The 23,377-nt window shown below is 50.0% G+C and overlaps 1 protein-coding gene across 4 annotated transcripts in view; it reads left to right on the top strand.

Moving 5' to 3' along the window:
- JADE2 (jade family PHD finger 2) overlaps positions 1 to 23,377 on the top strand; it is a 127,850-nt gene that overhangs the window by 48,563 nt on the left and 55,910 nt on the right. For all 4 annotated transcript variants that reach the window (XM_029050420.2, XM_029050418.1, XM_029050419.1 and 1 more), the window contains exon 4: positions 1,931 to 2,088. In XM_029050420.2, coding sequence (XP_028906253.1) covers positions 1,931 to 2,088 — 158 coding nt within the window. The remainder of the gene's footprint in view (positions 1 to 1,930; positions 2,089 to 23,377) is intronic.

Consider the following 23,377-nt stretch of genomic DNA (forward strand, 5'->3'; position numbering starts at 1 on the left):
ATAAATAAATTAAAATATGCATATGTCCATGAGTGCTGAGTATAGATTTGGAATATGCTGCAAGTGCTAAGGGAGGGTGCTATCCAACACAGCTGGGGCATTTTTTAATTAATTGGGGAAGGCTTCCTGAAGGAGGTGGGCTTTTAGGAGGACTTTAAAGATGGTAAGAGTTGAAGTGAAAAACAGGGATGTGGAGGCCCCTCTAGAGAACATATCTACCAATTCTGTTGTGTCATACTCTCCCAAGCATTCAGTATGGTGCACCGCATACTGTAAGTGGTCAGTTGAAAAGCAGTGTGGCCTAGTAGATAGAGCACAGGCCTGGGAGTCAGAAGTACCTGGATTCTAATCCCAGCTCCGCCATTTGCCTGCTATATGACCTTTGGCAAGTCACTTCATTTTTCTGTGCCTCAATTACCTCATCTGCTATATGGGGAATAAGACTGTGAGCTCCATATGGGACACAAACTGTGTCCAACTTGAAACTTGACTAGCTTGTGTCTACCCCAGTCCTTAATATAGTGCCTTGCACATGGTACATGTACATGGTTAACAATTCCTATTATTGTTATTAGTAGTAGTAGTATTAATAAAAACCATAGATAGGTTGATGTGGAGAAGAGAGGGGGAGTTTGGGCAGGGTGGGGGGAACTCTTGTCTTCTGATGCTTGATGTTCCTTCCGTGCAATGAATTGACTAGTCAACCGTGGTACCATCAGCCTTGCTAGGATTAATAATCATTGTGGTATTTAAGCACTTTCTACGATCAGAAGACTGGGGAGGATACAGGGAAGAGTCCTTGTCCCACATGGGGCTTACAGCTTAGTAGGTTTCTCCTTTTCTTGCCTCCTGAGCGTTCTATCTAATAGTAATAATTGGGATGTTTGTTAAGTGCTTACTTTGTTCCATGGACTGTTTTAAGCACTGCGGTAGGTACAAGCTAATCGAGTTGGAAGGAGTCCCCATCCCACTCAGAGTTTAGGTAGGAGGGGGAGTAGGTATTAAATCCTTTTCACATTTGACGAAACTGAGGCCCAGAGAAGTTAAATGACTTGCCCAAGGTCACAGAAGTGGGATTAGAACCCAGTTCCTCCGATTCCCAGGCCTGCATTCTTTCCACTGGGCCGTGCTATTTCCCAGGGTCCTAAAACTTGAAAAGGCTTATTGTCCTGCAGGTTCACAGCTGGGCTGGATCCAAATCAGCCACCTCCAGGATCATCTTCTGCCCAGGGCAGGAAGTTTGGGAACTTAAGTCACACTGCACATCCTCTCTAGACTGTAAGCTCCCCTCTAGACTGTAAGCTCGTTGTGAGTAGGGAATGTGTCTGTTATATTGTTGTACTATACTCTCCCAAGAGCTTAGTAGTGCTCTGCATCCAGTAAGCACAGAAATACTGTGGACTGGCTCACAGGATTGATTGACCCACTGACTGTGCAGGCCAGTGGCCTAAGGCTAAGGGTAGCCTTTGTGACTTGGGTGTTGTGAATTCACTGGGGAAGGCTTCCTGGAGGGCTTTGAAGATGTAGAGGGCTGCTCTCTGGGGGATTTTAGAGGGGTGGGAAGTTCCAGTCTGGGGGAACAGTGTGCAAAGGAGGTCTGAGGTGGGAGAGTTGAGAGCAGCGTACTGAGACAAATTGCTCATGGGAGGAGCGAAGAGGGTGAGCTGTGGACCAGCTGGTGAAGAGAGCCCTTTTGTGACTAGTTAGTCTTCCCATTCCGGCGAATGTCCCCTCCCCAGCTGTCAGATTCCCAAGCAGTGTAGGCCCACTGTAAAGGTGGAATTGTTTGTGGAGCTACTCTGGAGTGTCCTAGAGAGAGTCCAGGGTCCCCTGTCGGGACACCGGACAGTGCCAATACAGAGAGGCAACTCAGCTATCCAGCCTCTGTGGCCCAGACCCTCACCTCCTCCCCCTCCCCCTCTCCATCCAGGTCTTCCGCACGGATCTCATTACCGCCATGAAGATTCCCGACTCATACCAACTAAGCCCGGATGAGTACTACATCCTGGTGGACTCCTGGAGGCAGGAGTGGGAGAAAGGCGTCCAGGTGCCCGCAGGGGCGGAAGCCATCCCCGAACCCGTGGTCAGGTGAGTGGCGGCCGCAGCTCCCTTGAGTGCCAGAAACGGGTCAGTGGGACGGGGAAGGTTGGGGGCGGCAAGCCGTCTCCCGGCTTCCCTCAGGACCGTGGGGCCGAGCGGGAGGTCCCCGGGGAGAAGTCTGCTTCTCATGCTGTGAGGTGGGGGCCAACACGGGACGCCGACGTCGCAGCGGTCAGGGCCAAGGAGGGATGTGGGTTTGATCCGGCTGTGGATGGCGAGATGGCTTGATCTGTGGGGGCGGAGGGGTGGCCTCATTCTGTGGTGGTCACCAGAGGGCGAAGGGGATGGAAGGGGGAAGCCCCTTGTGGAGTGCCACCAGAGGAATGCTGACACCGTGCAGGCAGCCCCAGGGGGTTCGAGGAAAGGGTCTCCTGGCCTACCTGTTCCTGAAAGTGAAAGCCTCTCTTCCGGACCTGGGGGTCGGGGGCGGGGTGGAGGGGTGCCTGTTCAGGGGCTCAAGGCTGTGATTCCCCGGGGAGAAGGAGAACTGGCCTGAGAGATTTTCCCAGGCTTCCAATTCCAGCATGGTGATGGGAGACTGAGGAGTTAACGGAAGCTTTGGCCCAGACTCCATTTTGGGGTTTCTAGCCTCTGTCCCTCCTGTCCCTGCCCCCCCTCAGGTAGTTATGAAAAGGGCGGGCTGCCCATCCGCCCCCTGACTCTGTGCCCACCCTCTGGAGGAGGAAGTCAGAGGAGTGAGAGCCATCTGACTGGGGAAGGGGATGGGGGGAGGAGACGGCCCTGCCTGGAACCACTGGAGTAGTGGATTGGCCCAAGTGACCTCACGACGCACTCCACCAGACCTGTTTTTGTTGGCTGCTCTCTGCTCTGAGGAGTCAGAATCTGCCTTTGAGTATATCGGTCCATGGCAGAGGCAGACATGTTGCCCTGTGACCCCTGAGCTTTGAAGAGGGTGATCATTTGTCCCGTTTTATACCGTAGCAAAGACCTGGTTTTCAGCTGTCCTGTCCTGTCTCATTCAGGTTTGGCACCGGATGCCCATTACATCTGATATTCCTAATCAGAAATGGCAACCATGTTCAGAGGGCCCTGGGAGGGGAACTCAAAGGCTCTGCAGTGATGGAGGGGGCCAGGTGAATTTCACCATCTATATCCACCCTTTGTAATGGCGGGATTTGTTAAGTGCTTACTATAAGCCCAGCACTGTACTAAATGCAGGGGTAGATACCATGTAATCAGGTCAGACACAGTCCTCATTCCAAGTGGGGCTCACAGTCCCTTCTACTGATTTCTACCAAGAACCTTTTCAGTTGTCCTTATGATGCCATTGCAGCACATTCTAAAACCTATGTAGCCCAGAAGCAGACAGTTTTTGCTTCATGGTTGGCAAAGAGATGACCATTCTCAGGTGCGGCCAGTGGCCATCCTCACTCTGAACAAAGCAGCGTGGCCCAGTGGAGTGAGTATAGACCTGGGAGTCAGAAGGACCCGGATTTTAATCCTGGATCTGCCACTTGTCTGCTGTGTGACCTTGGGAAAGTCATTTTACTTCTGTGCCTCAGCTTCCTCATCCATAAAACAGTGAGGGGGAATTCAGTATGTGTTCTCCCTCTTATTTAGAACATGAGCCCAAGGTGGAACAGGGATTGTGTCAGCCTGATTTTCTTGTACCTACTCCAGTGCTTAGCACATAGTAAGTGCTGAACAAGTGTCACAGATGTTATTATCCAGCCACATGGCTGAGGATGGGAGGAAAGTTGTGGCATTACTGCCTGTGGGAGGCTATTAGAGGTAGAACTGCAATTCCAGCAGAGGCAAGAGTACCCCGGGGTCTGACCACTTCTGCAGTGGGAGATGTGGTCCAGGCTTTGGGGAGGGTCCCTCTCCTGAGATCCTGCCAAGGAGGATGCCACCTGCGATACCACATGGAAGATTTGTGCTTTTTGCTGGATCTAGAGAAGTCCAGCCAGTTTTGGGCATGTGATTCCATGGAGGCTCCGCCCTCCCCCACCCACCTTCTCCCAGGATCTCAAAGTGGTTTTATTTTCCTTCTTCAGAAGGGAGACCAAGAGCCAAGAAATGCCTTGTTAACGGCGTCACTTTGGGTAGGCCCCTTTGAAATGTGCTCTAGACTTGAACTGATTTTGGTTGATCGTCTTCACAGGCTAGAATACCTGTCAAAAATGTTCGCTGAGTGTTGGTGACTTAAGGGTCAGCAGGATAGGCTAATTAACCAATCAATCAATTCATTTATTAATACCTTGCATTTGGAAAGTGTTTTTTTGTTTCCCAAGCACTTTCACATCAACTATATTATTTTATCCTCACAACAACCCTATGAGAGTGATGTTATTTACCCCATTTTACAGATGAGGAATCTCAGTCCAAGAGAGGTTGTGACCTGCCCAAGATCCCACAACAGATCAGTGGCACAACCGGGACTAGAATCCAGGAGTCTGTTTCCCAGCTCCTTGGTCTGGTCACTGGACTAGGCTGCCTGAAAAGGCTAAGAGATCATTCTTTCCCCATTATAGTGTTTCTGAGCCACTGAGAGGTGTTTATTATCTGAAGCCCTTTTCGTCTTTAGGGAAAGTTATTACTGCCACCCGAAAAGTTTGGAGTAAGCTTTTGTGGGTGTGCTCAAGCACACACACACACACATACGCAGTGCTGCACACAGTAAGCGCTCAATAAATAGAATTGAATGAATACACACACACAAACATGCGCACACACACACCACCCACCCGACCATGCATCCCCGAGTGAAAAAAGGAACTGAAATTTTAATAAGAAGTCAGGTCCCATCAAAGAGGAAGTTGTAAAAAGGCACCGTCAAGTTGACTTAATCCTTGAATAAGAAAAAAAAGATGATGTGTGGAGTAGCTTTTTTTAGTTGCCTTTGATATCTAACCACAGTCTGGACTCCTAAGTGTACTTTTGTAATGCTGCGGTCTGATTTGGGGCTATTTCAAGATGAGCGATGATAGTCTGTGAGACCCTGTGGTAGGTGGCCATTTAAAACCAGACTAAATTGATACTCTTGGAATGCAGAGAAAACCGAGATGAGGTGAGAGGGGCCGGGAGTGAGGGGGAAGAGGGAGCTGGTGCAGGTTTCGTTTTGTTTCGTGATATATATTTTTCTTTTCCCCAGAGTCCTTTACTTGAAACACAAATCACAACTTCCCTATTTCATTGAAGCCAAGTGACTCAGAGTCGTAACGTGTAGTGTGGGCCCTCCCGATCAATCACAGAAAGTTGATGCCCCGTGGAGATGGGAGTTTCCCATCATGCATTGCTCTGGTTTGCTACTCAAGATGGAGAGACCTGTGAGTCTCTCAAAGGCCGACAGAACCATAGAGGAGATTTGACATTCACTTGATGCCTAAAGAAGTTCCTGAGGCTGCAGAAAGGTGGAGTTCATCAGCACCTAGTTCAGCTGCCCGAAGTAGGGTTCTCTGAAAGGTTTTGCTCCAACCTAGTGATCGACAAAACCTCTGAAGGAGAAAGTTTCAGTTTGGCCCCTGTAACTTGGGGGCTCTCTTCTTCTTTTCCCAGAATCTGGGGTGCTTGTGGTCCCATTTTGTACAGGAGTGCTGGTCAGCTCCCTGATGGTGTTGCAGCCTGAAGTAATATGTGGCTTTAGAAAACCCCATAAGCGTTTCTCTGCATTGTTTATCATATCTCTTAGCTGGAAAGACTGATGTTAAAAAATAACAGTCCCGTGTACTTACTGTGGGAAATCTCCCAAGATCATCGAGTTTTGGCAATCCGTTCTTCTCTAAATTAGAACCTTGACCTTGAGTTTGTAGGACACTTTTATTTTCCCCAGACTCTTACATTTCTCGTTTTGCCCTCCCAACAACCTTGGTAAGGAGAGGCAAGTGAGGTTCAGTAAGTTAGTGATTTGCCTGAGGTCACACAGCAGGCTTGTGGCAGAGCTGATACTTAGAACCCGTAAATTCTACCTCCCAGACTTCTGCACTTCCAATTAGGCTATGCTGCCTCTACTTAGTCACAGCCTTGCACACAACCATAACTTTTATAGGATGTTTTAAGTGCTTGCTTTGTGCTAAAGCACGTTGCTGACTACTAGAGAAGATACAAGATAATCAGATTGGACGCGGTCCCTGGGAGAATAAGTAGCTTATTCCCATTCTGCAGATGAGGAAACCTGAGCACAAAGAGGTTAAGTTACTTGCCCAGGGTCACCCAGTGGGACAGTGGCAGAACTGGAACAAAAACACAGGACTCCTGGCTCCTGATTCTATGCTCATTCCACCGGTGTCCTTCAGGGATCGTAGCCAGGGGCCAATCTACTGGAGCAGAGCAGAGCCCCTTAGGGGAGCTGAGTCAAAGGGACCCTGGTTAGAGAAGAGGGAGGAGAGAGGGGAGGGTCGTATGGTAGATTGGGTGCCCAGGGTCTCTTCCAACTTTTCCCAACGTACATATTGTCTCTTCCCGCTCACTACACCTCACTCGGCTCTTGGCTCCTCCCAGATTCACCCTCTTACCATACCTCACTCTCAACTCTCCCACCTCCATTCTCTCACTCGCGCTCCTCCCCCAGCCTGTAATTCCCTTCCCCTCCAAAACCACCAAGCCACAGCTCTTCCCATCTTCAGAAATGTCTTGAAATCCCACCTTGTCCAGGAGGGCTTCAGTGATTAAATCCCACCTCCTTTAGCCCCATTAACCCCAACAGCCCCCTAGCATTTCCCCCACCCTCAGCACTTATGAATATACCAATCTGTAGATGGGTAGTTTCTATCAATCTACTCGGGCTGCTTTACTTGCTCTTGGTATTACAAGTTGTATCCATATTTTCCATCCTCCTCCCACTGTTTGTAAATAACTTTTGTCTGCATGTCTCCTCCACTGGATTGTAAACTCCTTGAGGGCAGGAAAAGTATGTATTTCTTCCAGGGTGTCGGCACACCGTAGATGCTCAAAACATGCCAATTGCTGATTGAAGCTAGCATGAAGCAGAGAGCAAAATGCCGTAATTGTGTTAAGCAGAGGGCGAATGGTTTGGATTCCCTCATGCCTCAGGTCCAGGGTTAATACAGATTCATTCATTCATTCATTCATTCATTCATTCAATAGTATTTATTGAGCGCTTACTATGTGTAGAGCACTGTACTAAGCGCTTGGAATGAACAAGTCGGCAACAGAGACAGTCCCTGCTGTTTGACGGGCTTACAGTCTAATCGGGGGAGACGTACAGATAAATACGGCCTGTTCCCAAGGAGTGAAATCGAGATCGAGAATCCCATGTTTCACTTTCTTCTGGAGATCCTTGTTCAGTGATGGGTCTGGGGGGATCAGGGCTCTGTGTTCCACATCTGTCATTCCAGCTCCTCTTCCTCTCCCCATCAGGAAGTGACACTGATTGGCAGTCTTCAGTAAGTGGTCCAGACCACTGCCTCCCTCTCAGGGAGGGGAGAGGAGCTCGGTCAGGACAGTCATTTGGGGGAAAAGTTTGAAACGTGGCTGTCTGGATTTTAGTCGAAGAAACCAGGGCTGGTTTGCCCCCATTACATGTTTTCGTCAGAGAGGAGAAGTGAGGTGTGTAGACATACCCGTGTGAGGGCGTCCCCGCATCGCCTGGTTTACGGGGGATGAATGAGGCTTAGCTTATGGCCACACGTCAGCTGAGTTGACTGGGAGGGTCGGAAGAACTGGGAGAGGGTGAGATTTCATTCCTTCTTTTCTGCAGTGCTGCTATCAGACAGGCAGAGTCTATGAACTACAGGATGCCCTGCATATCTTTAATAACAGGAAGGGACTCCCCCCACACACACTTCTCTATCCAGGCAGAGGGATGGACCAGATGACTTTTGGAGGCCCCTTTCAACCCCCTCCAGAAGTCTATGATTACCTCAATAGAAAACACATCCTCAGTTAGGAGACAGGACTGGCCGCCCCCGAAGAGTATCTTGGCCTGAAATTGTCTCCCCTGGTGAGGGACTTAGAGCAATAAGCCAATCTGGAGAACGGGAAGAGAAACTTGCAAAATCAAATCATCAGGCCTAGAGAAAGACCGGGGGAGAGAGAGAGAAAGTAAGACGGGCCAGAAATCCTGCAGATTATGCTGAGGCCAAGAAGGCAGCCAACGGAAACAGGCCAAGACCTCTTCCAAGATCCCAGGCAGGAGGCGTTGCCAGGGATTTGAGAGACTGGGTTGGGCCATGGAGACCGGTGAGCATGGCGGAAGGGAGTGGGTTGGGACGGGGACAGGGAGGGCCCTTTAAGATCGCTGCTGTCGATCTGACTTTGGACCTGGGAATCGGTCGCTTATCCGGGACCAAGCATAGATTCCATCCTGACATGAGAATATCCCTTCATTATTGGTTCCTGAGTTCATGCTCACAGCAGGAGCCAGGGCAGAAGCCACGCTTAGCTGACCGGCTTCCCAGACACTTTCTTTGGCCCCATGATGGGGTCTTTCTCTAGCCAGAGGGGTGCTTCTTCCCCTCTGCCCCTCAAACCACCTCCTCCAGTTGCCCCACCCTTTCCCCAGGAAGAGGCCGACGAGGCCGTGAGAGGATGACCCAGGCCAGCCCCGTGATGCCAAGTACCATGGCCGATCTTCCTCTGCCTCTGCCCAGGAGGCCTAGTTCTTGTTGGCCAAGGGGTGGACCCAGCTCTCGTCGGCCAAGGAGTCGGGCCTGGTTCTCATTGGCTGAGTGGCCAGGCCTGGCCCTCATTGTCTGAGGGGCTAGCTCTCGTTGGTGGAAAAATCTTGCCTATCTCTCACTGATTGAAGGGCTGGGCTCTATAGGTAGCTAGTTGGTGGGAGCAGAATCACTGGATGAACCACCGAGTGGCCTCTTTGTCTCACCAGGCCTGGGCCCTAACTCAGACCAGCAGGACACAGAACTCCTGCCACATCCACTCTCTGGCACAAGTGCCACACCTGACCTCCTCCACCCCTGTCCCCACTCCCTCTGTCCCAATCAACCCATCAATGGAATTTATTCCTCATCCACGGCGTGCAGCACACTGTACGCAGAGCACTGTCCTGAGCACTTGGGAAATCAGCCGAATCAGAAGACACCGTCCTGGCACTCATGGAGCTTACTCTTTAATGATGGAGACAGAAACACGTTATTCAAAAAGAGTGCAGGCAGGAGGATGAACAAGGAGATGACGGGAAATCTATGACTAGATGGGCTGAGCTAGCCAGATAAATCGTCTGGCGTCCATTCGGTAAGTGCTGAGGATCGAAATAAAATGCAGGCAGTGGGAAAGGGGCATCATTACGCAGTTGTTTGTGATTCCCCTGGGGTCGTGGTTGGATGTATCACATCCCCTAAGCACTTGTGTACTCCCTTCCTACCATGCTGTGGCATTTAGGTACAAATCTTTTCACTCTATTGCCTCCCCCAACCTGTAGTTCCTTTTAGCATTTGCCTCTCCCGCTAGATTGTAAACACTTTGAGGGCAGGGATAGGGCCTGCCAATTCTATCAAACTCTCCCAAGCACTCAGCACAGTGTTCTGTGCACAGTAGACACTCAGTAAATACTTTTGGATGAATGATGTCTCAGAACAGAGATGGCACCCCACTTTGCCAAAGGAAGCTGTTCCCTGCTGTCTGCCCCTGTCTCAGAGGGCCTGATGGCCTCGCAGTTCACTCTCAACCCGTTAAGCTTGTAATGGTGCCCACCCTCCTCTCGGAAAACCAGGAGTTAGCTCCCCCCACTCCAAGCTTTTTACCGATCACGAGAATGGAAACTTTAGAATTATTCCCGTATCCGTCACCGCCCACATTTTCTAAATGCTTTAAGAAAGGGGACGAAGCCACCCCTTAGTAGCTTAAGTATAGCAGCAGATCATGAAAAATCATAGCGTTGGGGACCAGGAGGATGCCTTTGTTGCCTTTCCATTGCCAGATTGTGACTTCTAGCCCAAGAATGTTATTTATGTATTTATCTGGCTGTGTTTCGGCATGGGCCGCTGCACTCCTTCAGTGACTGACATCCTGTTGTGTCTGTGAGCCCACAACATTTTTTCCACCGCCACTTCAGACAGCTTCAGTTCCCCCCAGCCAGGTTACACCGTGTGGGCCCGGGACCCCGGCCACTAGGTAGGGATAGAGTCCAACGGGGTTCAGATGGGGTACTGGGCTGGGGGGGGTTGGGGAGGGCTCCCTCCCCACTCCTCAGCCCTCTCTCCTCCACCGTGAGCCCTTTAGAAGTGGAATCTGGCAGGATGTTACTTCGTTAAAAGCCCAAACAGCCCCTTTGAAAGGGCAAGTGTGGTAGGGGCTCTGTTTGAACCGACTGACTGAGGCGGTTTCACTTGAAAAGTCCTTATCACCGTGTGAATTGCCCAGGGTTTCTGGGGCCCTCGAACTTCCTCCTCGCCCCCACCCCCAGTGGGGTTCCCCACAGGTCCAGTCTACTGCTCGGAGTCCCCCTCCTCCAAAGGAAGGTCCTTCCTCTCTGTTCTTCGCATTGGGCAGAGCAGACCGGATCATGGCTCCGCACGGCCAGTGGGGCAGAGTGTGCGTCCCCAACTGGGGGAATCGGACCTTTCGATCCAGGGGATTTGAGACTATCGCTGGCCCCACCCCTTTCCATCCGCCCCCACCCCCATCCTCCCACAGCTCTGAATTCTGAGTACATAGCTTAGCAGGTTCAGGGAGGATGATTTTTGTGGTGTGTCTGAGAGCTCTAGAGGTCCACCAATTCCCTCCCCTTGTGCCCGGACAGAGCTGTCTTACCCCAGAGGGCTCCCTCCCATTCTAGGAGATCCAGAGAAAGAGTGATCAGTCAATCAGTAGTACTTATCGATCACTTACTAGGTGCAGAGCACTGTACTAAGCACTTGGGAGAGTACAATATGACAGTTAGTAGACACGTTCCCTTCCCACAAGGAGCTTACAGTCCAGAGGGGACATGGATTCCACTTTGTTTCTCCGGGCCGTAACTATCTCATCTGTAAAATGGGGATTAAGACTGTGAGCTCCATGTGGGAAAGGGACTGTGTCCTACCTGATTAGCTTGTATCTACCCCAGCAATTAGAACAGTGCTCGACACATAGTGTTAAACGGATACCGTCATTTTTATTATTATTATTATCAAGTGCCAGTCCCCAGCAGGTGGGCGCTGGAGTGGTCCCCCTGCCCTAGACCAAGTCATTTACTGATCCTGAGGGTCCTCTTAAGGGTTTGGAGGCCTTTCTACCTTCTGGATCACTGAAACTCTAGCTTATTGGGAAAGTGTTCTACAAATAGTAAGCGCTCAATCAACACCATCGATTGATTAGTTTCAGACTCTGGCTGCCTGAAGCAGCCATAGAAGCTCAACATCAAAGGTATTTTCAGGGTCCTGGGGGCCCAAGGTTCAGGGGGAGGATACAAGGGCTGCCCAAGAGTAATTAAGAGAGATATCTTAATGGAATCTCCCAGAGCCCAGGGAGTCCCCTTATTCTGCCTGTGCCCACCACCACCTGTTTGCTTGATGGGCATTAAGTGGTCCTATTGATGATTGTATTTATTGAGCGCCTACCAACTGCAGTGCAGTGTACTGAGTGTTCGCTTGGGAAGGTGCAACTGAAGCAAGGCATGTGCTCCCCGGCCTTTAGGGAGCTGACACTTAGGAGGGAGATGGCTGATAAAAATTACATGCACATAGTGGGACTGGGAGCAAGAACGAGGGTGGAACAAGTAGTAGCTGGAATGTCAGGATAAGTGAATTCAGTAATAATAATAATAATGATGGTATTTGTTAAGTGCTTCCTATGTGCCAAGCACTGTACTAAGCCCTGGGGTGGATACAAGCAAATGAGGTTGTACACAGTCCCTGTTCCGCATGGGGCTCACAATTTCAATCCCCATTTTGCAGACGAGGTAACTGAGACAAAGAGAAGTGAAGTGACTTGCCCAAGGTCACACAGCAGACTTTGCAGAGCCGGGACGAGAACCCATGACCTTCTGACTCCCAGGACAGTGCTTTACCCACTACACCGTGTTGCTTCAAGTGATCGAGTGACCAGTTCAGTCCGCATCTATACATTAAGTGCAGAGGGTAGCTGTTAAAAGGATGGACCTTGTGGTGTGTGGAGTTAACTGGGGAAGACTTCTTGAAGGAGGGAAAATTTTAGGAGGGCTCTAAAGATTGGGAGATCTGTACCTGCCTCATGGGAAGTGGGAGGGAGTTCCAGGCCGGGGAAATGGCTCAAGCAAGAGATCAGAGGCAGAAGTGTGGACGGGTAAGAGGCAGCCATCTGGTGAGCTGGAGGAGAGTTTTCTGCAGTAAGAGGGCTTCCCAAACAGCACCTCTGCAGTGAAGAGTCATGTGCCCATTCTCCTGAAGGGAAGCCTGAGGAGAAAGAGGAGAGGAGGAGAAGGCTGTATTGTCTAGCATCCTAAAGTGGAGTCTTCAGCCCAGAGGGCTGTCCACCCACTCATTGTCCCCTCACCCTGCCCGAGGTAGTAATAATGATGGTATTTGTTAAGCGCTTACTGTGTGCCAAGCACTGTTCTGGCCTCCGCACAGTAAACTCGTTCTGGGCAGGGAACGTGTTCCCTAACTCTGTTATATTTTACTCTCCCAAATGCTTAATACAATGCTCTGCATGTAGTAAGCACTCAGTTAAAACCATCAGTTGACTGTTAGAGGAGTTAAGATTGCGGGCTGGGTTACAGTGGGAGGAGAGCTAGGATAGGTAGGAGGGAGAAAACTGATCGATTGCCATAAAACCGGTGGTCGCGAGTTTCTGTTCGAGCACAATCTGTGCCAGGGCAGCTGTGCTTGTGCTGGCCACCCCTGCCGTTTTCTAGGTGGGGAGATCCTGTACGCCTGGAACATCATAAGAATGCCTGGCGTGAAGGAAAAAAGACCTTTGTTGGGTAGATTGTAAGCAACTCGAGGATGGGGGCCCCGTCTGCTATTTGTATTGGATGCCCCTAAGTGCCTAGGACAGCGCTCTGCACCCAGTAGTCACCTTGTACAGTGCTCTGCCCACTTCGGGAATTCAATAAATGCCGATGGTGGTGGTGATGGAGATGATGATGGTGATGATTATGGTATTTGTTAAGCACTTATTCTGTTTCTATGGGACAGATACAGATGTATCAGGTTGAATATAGTCCCTGTCCCACATGGGGATCACAGTCTAAGTAGGAGGGAGAACAGATTTTGAATCCCCATTTAACAGATGAGGTAACTCAAGCACAGAGAAAGTCAGGGACTTGCCCAAGGTCACGCAGCAAGCCATTGGCAGAATCAAGATTAGAACCCAGGTCCTCTGACTCTCAGGCCTTTGGTCTTTCCATTAGACCGCACTGCCTCTGATGGCAGTGCTATGTGAATCAAGCAATCAGTGGCATTTATTAAGCCGTTACTATGTGCAGAGCACTGTACTGAACACTTGGGAAAGTACAGTACTACCGAGTTGGTAGACGCGATCCTTGCCCACAAGGAGCTTACAGTTTCCAGGGGGAGCAAGGCAGGAGGGTCATGTTGAAGTCGCTTCAGTGATCTTCCCCTCGGGAGAAAACGCAGTGCCCAGCGGCCAGAGGCCACTCTGCAGTTTGGCCGAGTCGATCCAGCGGCTTGCTGACCAGCTGCGAAATCCCAGTTACACTCGACAGATGTGTCTGCCGCTTGCTGGGAGCGAAACCTTTCCCACTGTCCTTCAGTATGAAGTCGGGTGCCAAGGAGGGAATCTGTTTTTGTGATTGAAACGCTGCCGGAGCCATTATCTGGCTTGGATAATTAATTCCAGATGCTTTAACGCGAGACTCTGGTCTCCAGTTCCGCCGAGCAGCGGTGTGTTTTTCTCTTGTGACAAGAAAGCATACTCTCAGACTTCTTGGATTTTCCAAGGAGCAATCCCCAACTCTAAGTGGGTTCATTATAACTGAAACGAGGGAAAATGTTGTCAACCCATTGCGGTGGCCCCCCCCACAACCTCTTAAGCGTATTGGCTGACAGCCTTGCTGGGGTACCCTTCAGGGAACGCCCTGATGAGCAGGCTTCTAGGGGCCGGGGGGAAAGGCGGTGACTTTGGGGGTTTGCTGGGCCCTGAGTGCTCCAGGAAGTCATTCAGAGCGGAAGCGCGCCGAAAAGGAATGTGGGGACGATTCTGCCCGTCCTTCTGTGCTGGCTTCTGGATCAGGAACCCTCGCCCCTTTCCTGAGCTGACCACGGGATCGGACAGATCTGAGCTCCTGGCTGTCATGCCTCCATTCAAAGCCCTTTTTTTATTATTGTTTTTACTGTTTTTATGTTTGTTAGGTGCTTGTTGTGTGTCATTCATTCAATTGTATTTATTGAACGCTTACTGTGTGCAGAACACTAAACTAAGCACTTGGGAGATTACAATACAACAATAAAGTGACATATTCCCCATCCACTACGACCTTACAGGCTGGGGAGTGAGGAGACAGACATTAATATAAATAAACAAATTACAGATATGTGCTTAAGTGTCGTGGGGCTGGGAGGGAGGATGAACAAAGGGAACAAGTCAGGGTAATGCAGAAGGTAGTGGGAGAAGAGGAAAGGAGGGTTTAGTCAGGGAAGGCCTCTTAGAGGAGATGGGTCCTCAGATAGGCTTTGAAGGCAAGGAGAATAATTGTCAGATTTGAGGAGGGAGGGTGTTCCAGGGCCAGAGGCAGGACGTGGGCAAAGGGTCGGCATCAAGATAGATGAGATCGAGTCACAGTGAGGTTAGCCTTAGCGGAACAAAGTGCAGGCCGGGTTGTAGGAGATTAGCAAGGTGAGGTAGGAAGAGGCAAGGTGATTTAGTGCTTTAAAGCCAATGGTGAGGAGTTTTTGTTTGATGAGACGTTCATTCATTCATTCATTCAATAGTATTTATTGAGCGCTTACTATGTGCAGAGCACTGTACTAACTGCTTGGAATGAACAAGTCAGCAACAGATAGAGACAACCCCTGCCGTTTGACGGGCTTACAGTCTAATTGGGGGAGACAGACAAGAACAATGGCAATAAATAGAGTCAAGGGGAAGAACATCTCGTAAAAACAATGGCAACTAAATAGAATGAAGGCAATATACATTTCATTAACAAAATGAATAGGGTAATGAAAATATATACAGTTGAGCAGACGAGTACAGTGCTGAGGGAATGGGAAGGGAGAGGGGGAGGAGCAGAAGGAAATGGGGGGAAAAGAGGGTTAAGCTGCAGAGAGGTGAAGGGGGGGTGGTAGAGGGAGTAGAGGGAGAAGAGGAGCTCAGTCTGGGAAGGCCTCTTGGAGGAGGTGAGTTTTAAGTAGCGTTTTGAAGAGGGGAAGAGAATTAGTTTGGCGGAGGTGAGGAGGGAGGGCGTTCCAGGACCACGGGAGGATGTGGCCCAGGGGTCGACGGTGGGTTAGGCGAGACCGAGGGACGGTGAGGAGGAGGGCGGCAGAGGAGCGGAGCGTGCGGGGTGGGCGGTAGAAAGAGAGAAGGGAGGAGAGGTAGGAAGGGGCAAGGTGATGTAGAGCCTTGAAGCCTAGAGTGAGGAGTTTTTGTTTGGAGCAGAAGTTGATAGGCAACCACTGGAGGTGTTTAAGAAGGGGGGTGACATGCCCAGAGCATTTCTGCAGGAAGATGAGCCGGTCAGCGGAGTGAAGAATAGACTGGAGCGGGGCGAGAGAGGAGGAAGGGAGATCAGAGAGAAGGCTGACACAGTAGTCTAGCCGGGATATAACGAGAACCCGTAGCAGTAAGGTAGCCGTTTGGGTGGAGAGGAAAGGGCGGATATTGGCGATATTGTAAAGGTGAAACCGGCAGGTCTTGGTAACGGATAGAATGTGTGGGGTGAACGAGAGAGACGAGTCAAGGATGACACCGAGATTGCGGGCCTGAGAGACAGGAAGGATGGTCGTGCCATCCACGGTGATAGGGAAGTCTAGGAGAGGACCGGGCTTGGGAGGGAAGATGAGGAGCTCAGTCTTGCTCATGTTGAGTTTTAGCTGGTGGGCCGACATCCAGGTGGAGACCTCACGGAGGCAGGAGGAGATGCAAGCCTGAAGGGAGGGGGAGAGGACAGGGGCGGAGATGTAGATCTGTGTGTCATCTGCGTAGAGATGGTAGTCAAAGCCGTGAGAGCAAATGAGTTCACCGAGGGAGTGAGTGTAAATGGAGAACAGAAGAGGGCCAAGAACTGACCCTTGAGGAACTCCAACAGTTAAAGGATGGGAGGGGGAGGAGGCGCCTGCAAAGGAGACCGAGAATGACTGGCCAGAGAGGTAAGAGGAGAACCAGGAGAGGACGGAGTCTGTGAAGCCAAGGTGAGATAAGGTATGGAGAAGGAGGGGATGGTCGACAGTGTTAAAGGCAGCAGAGAGGTCAAGGAGGATTAGAATGGAGTAGGAGCCATTGGATTTGGCAAGAAGGAGGTCATGGGTGACCTTAGAGAGAGAAGTCTCGGTAGAGTGGAGGGGACGGAAGCCAGATTGGAGGGGGTCCAGGAGAGAATGGGAGTTAAGGAATTCTAAGCATCGATTGTAGACGACTCGTTCTAGGATTTTGGAAAGGAAGGGTAGTAGGGAGATAGGGCGATAACTGGAAGGGGAAGTGGGGTCAAGAGCAGGTTTTTTTAGGATGGGGGAGACGTGGGCATGTTTGAAGGCAGAGGGGAAGGAGCATTGGTTGGGTAACCATTGGAGGGTCTTGAGGAGTGGGGCAACTTGAATGGCCCGAACGTTTTTGTAGACAAATGATTCATTTGTAGACAAATGAAGTATGGACTGGAGTGAGGAGAGACAGGAGGCTGGGAGGTCAGCAAGGAGGTTGATGCAGGAATAGGATGAGTGATTGTATTAACGTGGTAGCAGTTTGAATGGAGAGGAATGGGCAGATTTTTAACAATGTTGTGAAGGTGAGACCGACAGGATTCAACGATGGGTTGAATATATGAGCTGAAGGAGAGAGAGGAATCAAGGACGCAAGGAGAGAGAGGAGTATCAAGCAATCTTCTCAGGCCAGGGTCGAGACAAGTTAATCAGGTTGGATCCAGTCCCTTACCCACATGGGGTTCACAGTCTAAGTAGTAGGCTGTGTCGAACCTGATTATCTTAAATGTGCTCCCAGCTCTTAATACAGTGCCTAGCACCTAGTAAGCACTTAAAAACTTCGATATAAAAGAACAGGTATTTCATCCCCATTTTACAGGTGATGAAGCTGAGGCACAAAGAAGTTAAGTGATTGACCATGGTCACACAGCAAGCATTTGGCAGAGCGGGAGTTAGAATGCAAGTGCTCTGACTCCCAGGTCCCTGCTCTTTCCTCTAGGCCATGCTGCTTCTTGCTCCCAGGTCTTGCCCACAGTCTCTCATTCTGGCCCCTCAGAGGAAGATGGCAACCATAGGCCGGTCTCACAAGGTTTAGGGTCCAGAGAAATCAATTTACATCAATTCCCAGAATTCTGGACTGAATCTCTTTTTTTTCTGATCGTACTTGTTAAACGCTTCCTATGTGCCAAGCCCTGAACTAGGTGATGGAGTAGATAGAGTATTCACACCTCGGAATACTCACAATCACGAGGGGCTCACAATTGATGTAGGCAAGAGAACAGGTATTGAACTCCCATTTTACAGTTAACTGAGGCACAGAGAAGTAAAGTGACTTGCCCAAGGTCACAAAGCAGACAGGTGACAGAGCAACGATTAGAACTCAGGTCATCTGGTTCCCAGGCCTGGGCTCTTTCCACTAGACCACACTGCTTCCCATCTTGTTTGAATATAGTGCTAACCTAGGGAATAGTAAGTTATGGTATTTCTTAGGTGCTTTCTTGGTGCCTAGCACTGTGCTAAGCACTGGAGTAGATACAGAATAATCAGATCAGACACATATGGTGTGTCCCAATAGGACTCACATTCTAAAAGGCAGGGAGAGCTGGTATCGCATCCCCATTCTACAGATGGGGAGATTGAGGCCCAGAGAGGTCAAGTGACTTGCTCCAGGTCACCTAGCAAAGCTAATCCCTTTGGGGATGTGATTAAGACCCAGGTCTCCCGATTCCCAGTCCCGTCCTTTTTCCACTAGGCCATGTTGCCCATTCCAAGTAATCAAGGATGGTTTCCTGGAGGAGGAGGATGGGGGGAGCAAAATGGACCCACAGAGCCCTGCCCAGCTGACACATTTATCTAACAGCAGTATCGGGGTCGTGACAGCGTTCAGGGAGCACCCCTTGCTGCACCCACAGAAAGGTGGCCCATACCCCCACACCCCCGGCCCTTAGTTCTCCTCTTGTCTAGATGCTCTAGTTGGCCGCTCACTGTGGGAAGGGATATGAAATCATCCTGCTGTCAGCCCTGATATCCTGATCCTGATCCTGATCCCTCTGGAAGGAGAACCCTTTTTATAGGCCCAGATAGGCAGGCCCAGGCTCAACTCTTTATCCCGCCTCGCCCACGACCCCAAACCGAAGGGGTCAGCCAGGCCCGGACAGGGAAACCGTCCTGGCCACAGGGATGTAATGATGCCCCAAATCGCCCGCTCGCTGGAGAACTTTCTCTGAGGGGCCTGACATGACATTGCAGACATTATCTCATGAAACCCTCCCCTCATTCCTCGCAGGTAGGTAGCGGCCAAATTAGAGGCCGGCTACAGATCCGGCTCTTTGTGTGCTGGTGTGAAAACTTAATTGTAGATCTGTGCTGGGCAGGAGCCAGGGTGGCGTCTGCCAATCTGGAGCCGTTGCAAAATCCGTGAATGATGATAGATGGTGTCAGGAGGCATCATTTGGTAATAATCGACTAGAGTTGGAAACCTCTGGTGGACCCGACACGCTGTTCAGCCCCTTCTTCCAGAGGGGTCCATCGCCACCCCGAGAGGGTCAGTGACTCATTTGGTATCACACAGCACGAAGGCGTTGTCAGGTGTTGAGACGGCTAGCCGTAGGGAGCGGGCACCCTGCTCTTCGGAAAGCGGAAGGAAGGCCCTGGGAAAGGGGCATGGTTGAGTGGGTACCCCCGTCTCTGGGACTCTGCAGAGCTCCACAGTCCTGTGTTGGAGAAGATCCGGACCTAGCGAGTCAGCAATGGGAGTGCAGGCTGAGAGGGCTTTTCAAATGAAGTTGTGAATTTTTAAAGAATTTCCTGCCTCCCCTTGCCAATTTCTCGCTGATCTTCTTCTACAACCAAAGCCGCACACTCTTCGCCTCCAACACCAACCTACTTTCAGTGTCTCCCCCTGCCAGAATCCTACCTCGGGCCCAGAATTCCCTCCCCTCTTCACATCCGGCTGTCCATCCAGCTGTCCATCATCATCAGCATCAGTGGTATTTTATGAGTACTTACTGGGTGCAGACCACCATACTAAGTGCTTGGGAGAGAACAATACAACAGAGTGGCCAGACACATTCCCTGCCCACAGTGAATTTACCACTCTCTGTGCCTTCAAAACCCTCTTAAAATCATATCTCTTCCAAGAGGCCTTCCCAGACTAAGCCCTTTATTTCCTCATTCATCCTGCCACTCTCCCTTCTGCACTGACTATGAGCTTAGTTGTGTACCTTTTAAGCACTTTGATACATGGCCTAGTGGATAGAGCATGGGCTTGGGAGTCAGAAGGTCACTAGTTCTAATCCTGGATCAGCCACTTGTCTGATGTTGCTTAACTTCTCTGTGCCTCAATTCCCTCATTTGTGAAATGGGGTTTAAGACTGTGATCCCCATTTGGGACAGGGACTGCATCCAACCCATGGGGGTACTTATCTTGTAAATACTCCAGTGCCCAGAACAGTGCTTGGTACATAATAAGAGCTTAACAAATAGCATAATTATTAAGTATTATTATTATTATTATTATTATACTCACCCAAGCCCAACAGTACTTATGTAAATATTCTTCTTATACTCTACTTTTTCCCGTATCCCTATTCCACTGCAGATTATAAGCTCCCTTTGGGCAGGATCATGTCTACCAACTCTTGTATTTTTCCAAGTGCTCAGTACAGTGCTCTGTAGGCTGTAAGTGTTCAATAAATACCACTGATTGATTGATGGATGGATTCCCCTTATCCCCAAATAGACATAATTCCATCTTCTTATCCCTGTGTGGGACAAATCTCTCCAGTCATCTTGACCATCATTTACTGCTCCCTCTCAGCTCTTCGTAGTAATAAGGATAATGATAAAAACTCGAGTATTTAAGTGGTTCCTGTGTGACAGAGCGGTGCGCTGAGTACCGAGGTAAATGAATGGTACTCAGAATAGACCGGATCCCTCTCTCACCCAGGGCTCACAGTCCAAGAGGGAGAACGGGGATCCTCTCCCCACTTTAGAAATGAGGAAATGGAGAACAGGATCAATCAGTCAATCAGCTGCTTACTGTGTGCAGAGCACTGTACCGAGCACTTGGGAGAGCACAATACCAAAGAGTCGCTAGGTGCCCTGTGTGGCCAGGTCCGAGAGTTACTTCAACCACCCAAGAAAGAGTCTAAAACCAAGTTGGCATACCTCGTCTTCTGAGATTTAATCAAGAAGTCAACGGTATTTATTGAGCGACTATTGAGTAGGAAGCATTATACCAAGCAATACAGCTCCAACAAGATGTGTTCCTGTTCCCTGCCCTGTAAGATCTGGTAGTTGCAACAGACCCTGAGAAATCTTATTAGCCAGCCTGTAGCAGCTTGTGAAGCAGGATGACCCGGTGGAAAGAGCACTGGTCTGAGAGCCAGGAGACCTGGGTTCAAATTCCTGCTCCACCTCTTGCCTACTGGGTCGAGTTGAGTAAGTCACATAGCTTTTCCCTGCCTAAATGTCCTCATCTGTAAAATGGGGATGCAATTCCTGTTTTTTCTCTCTCTCCTAGTCTGTGGTCCCCATCTGGGACATGGACTGCCTGTTCTGATTGTATCGTGTTTACCAGTGCTTGGCATGTAGTAAACATTTAACAAATGCCACAATTATTCCTTAGATTCTGAGCCCAAGAGGGCCAGAGACTATATATGGCATGATCAGTTTTTTATCTCCTCCAGTGCTTAGTACCTGCTTGGCTCCTTGTAAGCGCTTAACAGACACTCTTATTAGCATTATTATTATTATCATTATCATTATTATGTGTGCCCTCTGGAGCTGTATCTTGGCTACCCGAATGATTCCTAGTGACGCAGCAGGTTGGATGCTAGTCCGTGGCATCTGGAACATAAATTTTGAGCCCTTTTATCTCACTGGGCCCTTGGATCTAAGACTGGTGTGTGAGAAGGCTTCCTGGGCCCTCTGGGGAGAGAGAGAGAAACAAGGCCTTGCCTCAGAGTGGTGGTGGAGGTCACCCCAGACTCCCAGCTCTAGCTGGAGAGCATTTTGGAGATGTCCAGGAGCACAACGAAGGGAAGAGCACTCCACCTTCTAGGCAGTTCATAGACGGAGATGCCTGCTTGCCTAGGGAGTTGAGGTTCAATCAGTCAATCTGTGGTATTTATTTGAGCATTTACTGTGTGCAGATCACTGCACCGAGCTCTTCGGAGAGTATAATACAACAGAGTTGGCAGGCGCCCTCCCGTCACACAAGGAGCAGTGTGGCCTCGTGGAAAGACCGCGGGCCTGGGTGTCAGAGGACCTAGGTTCTAATACCTCTTCTGCCACCTGTCTGCTGTGTGACCTTGGGCAAGTCACATCTCTAATTTGTGCCTCAATTTCCTCATCTGTAAAAAGGGGAATCTGTTCTTCCACCTACTTAGTCTGTGAGCCCCATTGTGGCACAGGGACTGTATTCAAACTGATTAGCGCTTAGAACAGTGTTTGACACGTAGTAAGCGCTTCGCAAATACTGCAATAATAGTAAAGTGATAATAAGGAATTTTACAGGTTAGAGAGGGAGTCAGATGTTAAAGTCCACAGTTGGGTCTTTGTTTCCACAGCCATCTCGTTCAGAAGGCAACGAGACCTAGTGGAAAGGGTGTGGCTCGTGATCCCAATTCCAGCTCTGCCCCTGGCCTGCTGTGTGACTTTGGGTAAGTCCCTTAATCTCTCTGAGCTTCATTTTCCTCATGTCAAAAATGAGGCTGCAGTATCTCCCTCTCCCTACGTTTTATTGTGCGAGAGCCGTGGAAGGCAGGGCAGTGTCCGATCTGGCTGTCTCGTTTCTACCCCACTGCTTAGCACGCACCGTTTGGCCCCATCAGTGCTTAATAAATGCCACTGGTATCATTATTCGAGGTAAGGCCAAAGTCCTGCCTCGGTTTTCCTGTTGAACAGACTTCTTCAAAACGACCAAGAGCTTGCAGGGCTGAAGAGCCACTTGGGTGCTCGACCAGATCTGACTGCGAGTGGAATTTTTCCAGCTCGTCTTTGTTTTCAAGACAAATAAGTCCCGATCGGTTTCCAGCGGAACAGAGACACCTGATTTCATTAGCTCCCTGGATCCCAGCTGCGGTTGGAAAAGATAGTGATGACTCAGTCACTCTTGTGACCCAGAGTCCTCTGGAGGGACCCATACGAACTCGATGTTGAACTGCTTCCCCTGCTGCGAGGTCTGGATCCCATCAGACGGGACCCACAGACCACCCCCAGCCTTCGGGGAGAGCAGAACTCAGCATGGAAGCCCCAGCCGCAGGAGACCGGTTGGGAAGTGGGTGAATCTGCAGACGAACCCGCCCAGTCCTTCACGTTTGACTTTGTTGCATGAGCTGCTGGCGCTGAGCCTTAGAAACCAAGTCGGTTTCCACCCCCTCCGTGCGTGTTCTCAGGCGCGTGCCAGAAAACGTAGTATTTCTTGGCGGAGACAGGAAATCAGGAAACACTGCACATTCTTATTCTGGAGAACAAGTTTTCATAGGAATACCGGCTCGGATAGTGGTTCAGGCCAAAAATCTTTAAAAATTGGATTATAAATGCTGACTTTCTGCCCCGATGAGCAGGTAAGGGGTTTACCTTAAAGGTTCACCTGAGGGGGCCGATCATAGTGACTCCCGGCTATGAGGTTTGGAAAGTCTCTTATGCTATTAATAATTGTGGTATTTGTTAAGCGCTTACTATGGGCCAAGCACTGGAGAAGATATAAGATAATCTGGCTGGACCCAGTCCCTATCCCACAGTCTAAGTTGGAGGGAGAATGTGTATTGAATCTCCATATAACTTATGGGGAAACCGCGGCCCAAAGCAGATAAGTAAGTGAACTTGCCCAAGGTCACACAGCCGGTAAGAGTTGTAGCTGGGATTAGAACCCCCTCATTTCTTCCCCCACTGATGGTCTGCAGGACTGGTAATCCAGAGCAGGAGATGTAAAGTCCCTTTTCTGGCCAGGGTCATCTCACAGCTGGTCCAGATCTTATCCCCTTGAAGTTAAACCACAATCTTGAGGGCCCAGCCCTGGCATGTTCAAGCCACTGGAACAGTAGAAGCCACTC

This window comes from Ornithorhynchus anatinus, chromosome X1 (genome assembly GCF_004115215.2).
Source record: "Ornithorhynchus anatinus isolate Pmale09 chromosome X1, mOrnAna1.pri.v4, whole genome shotgun sequence".
NCBI lineage: Eukaryota > Metazoa > Chordata > Mammalia > Monotremata > Ornithorhynchidae > Ornithorhynchus > Ornithorhynchus anatinus.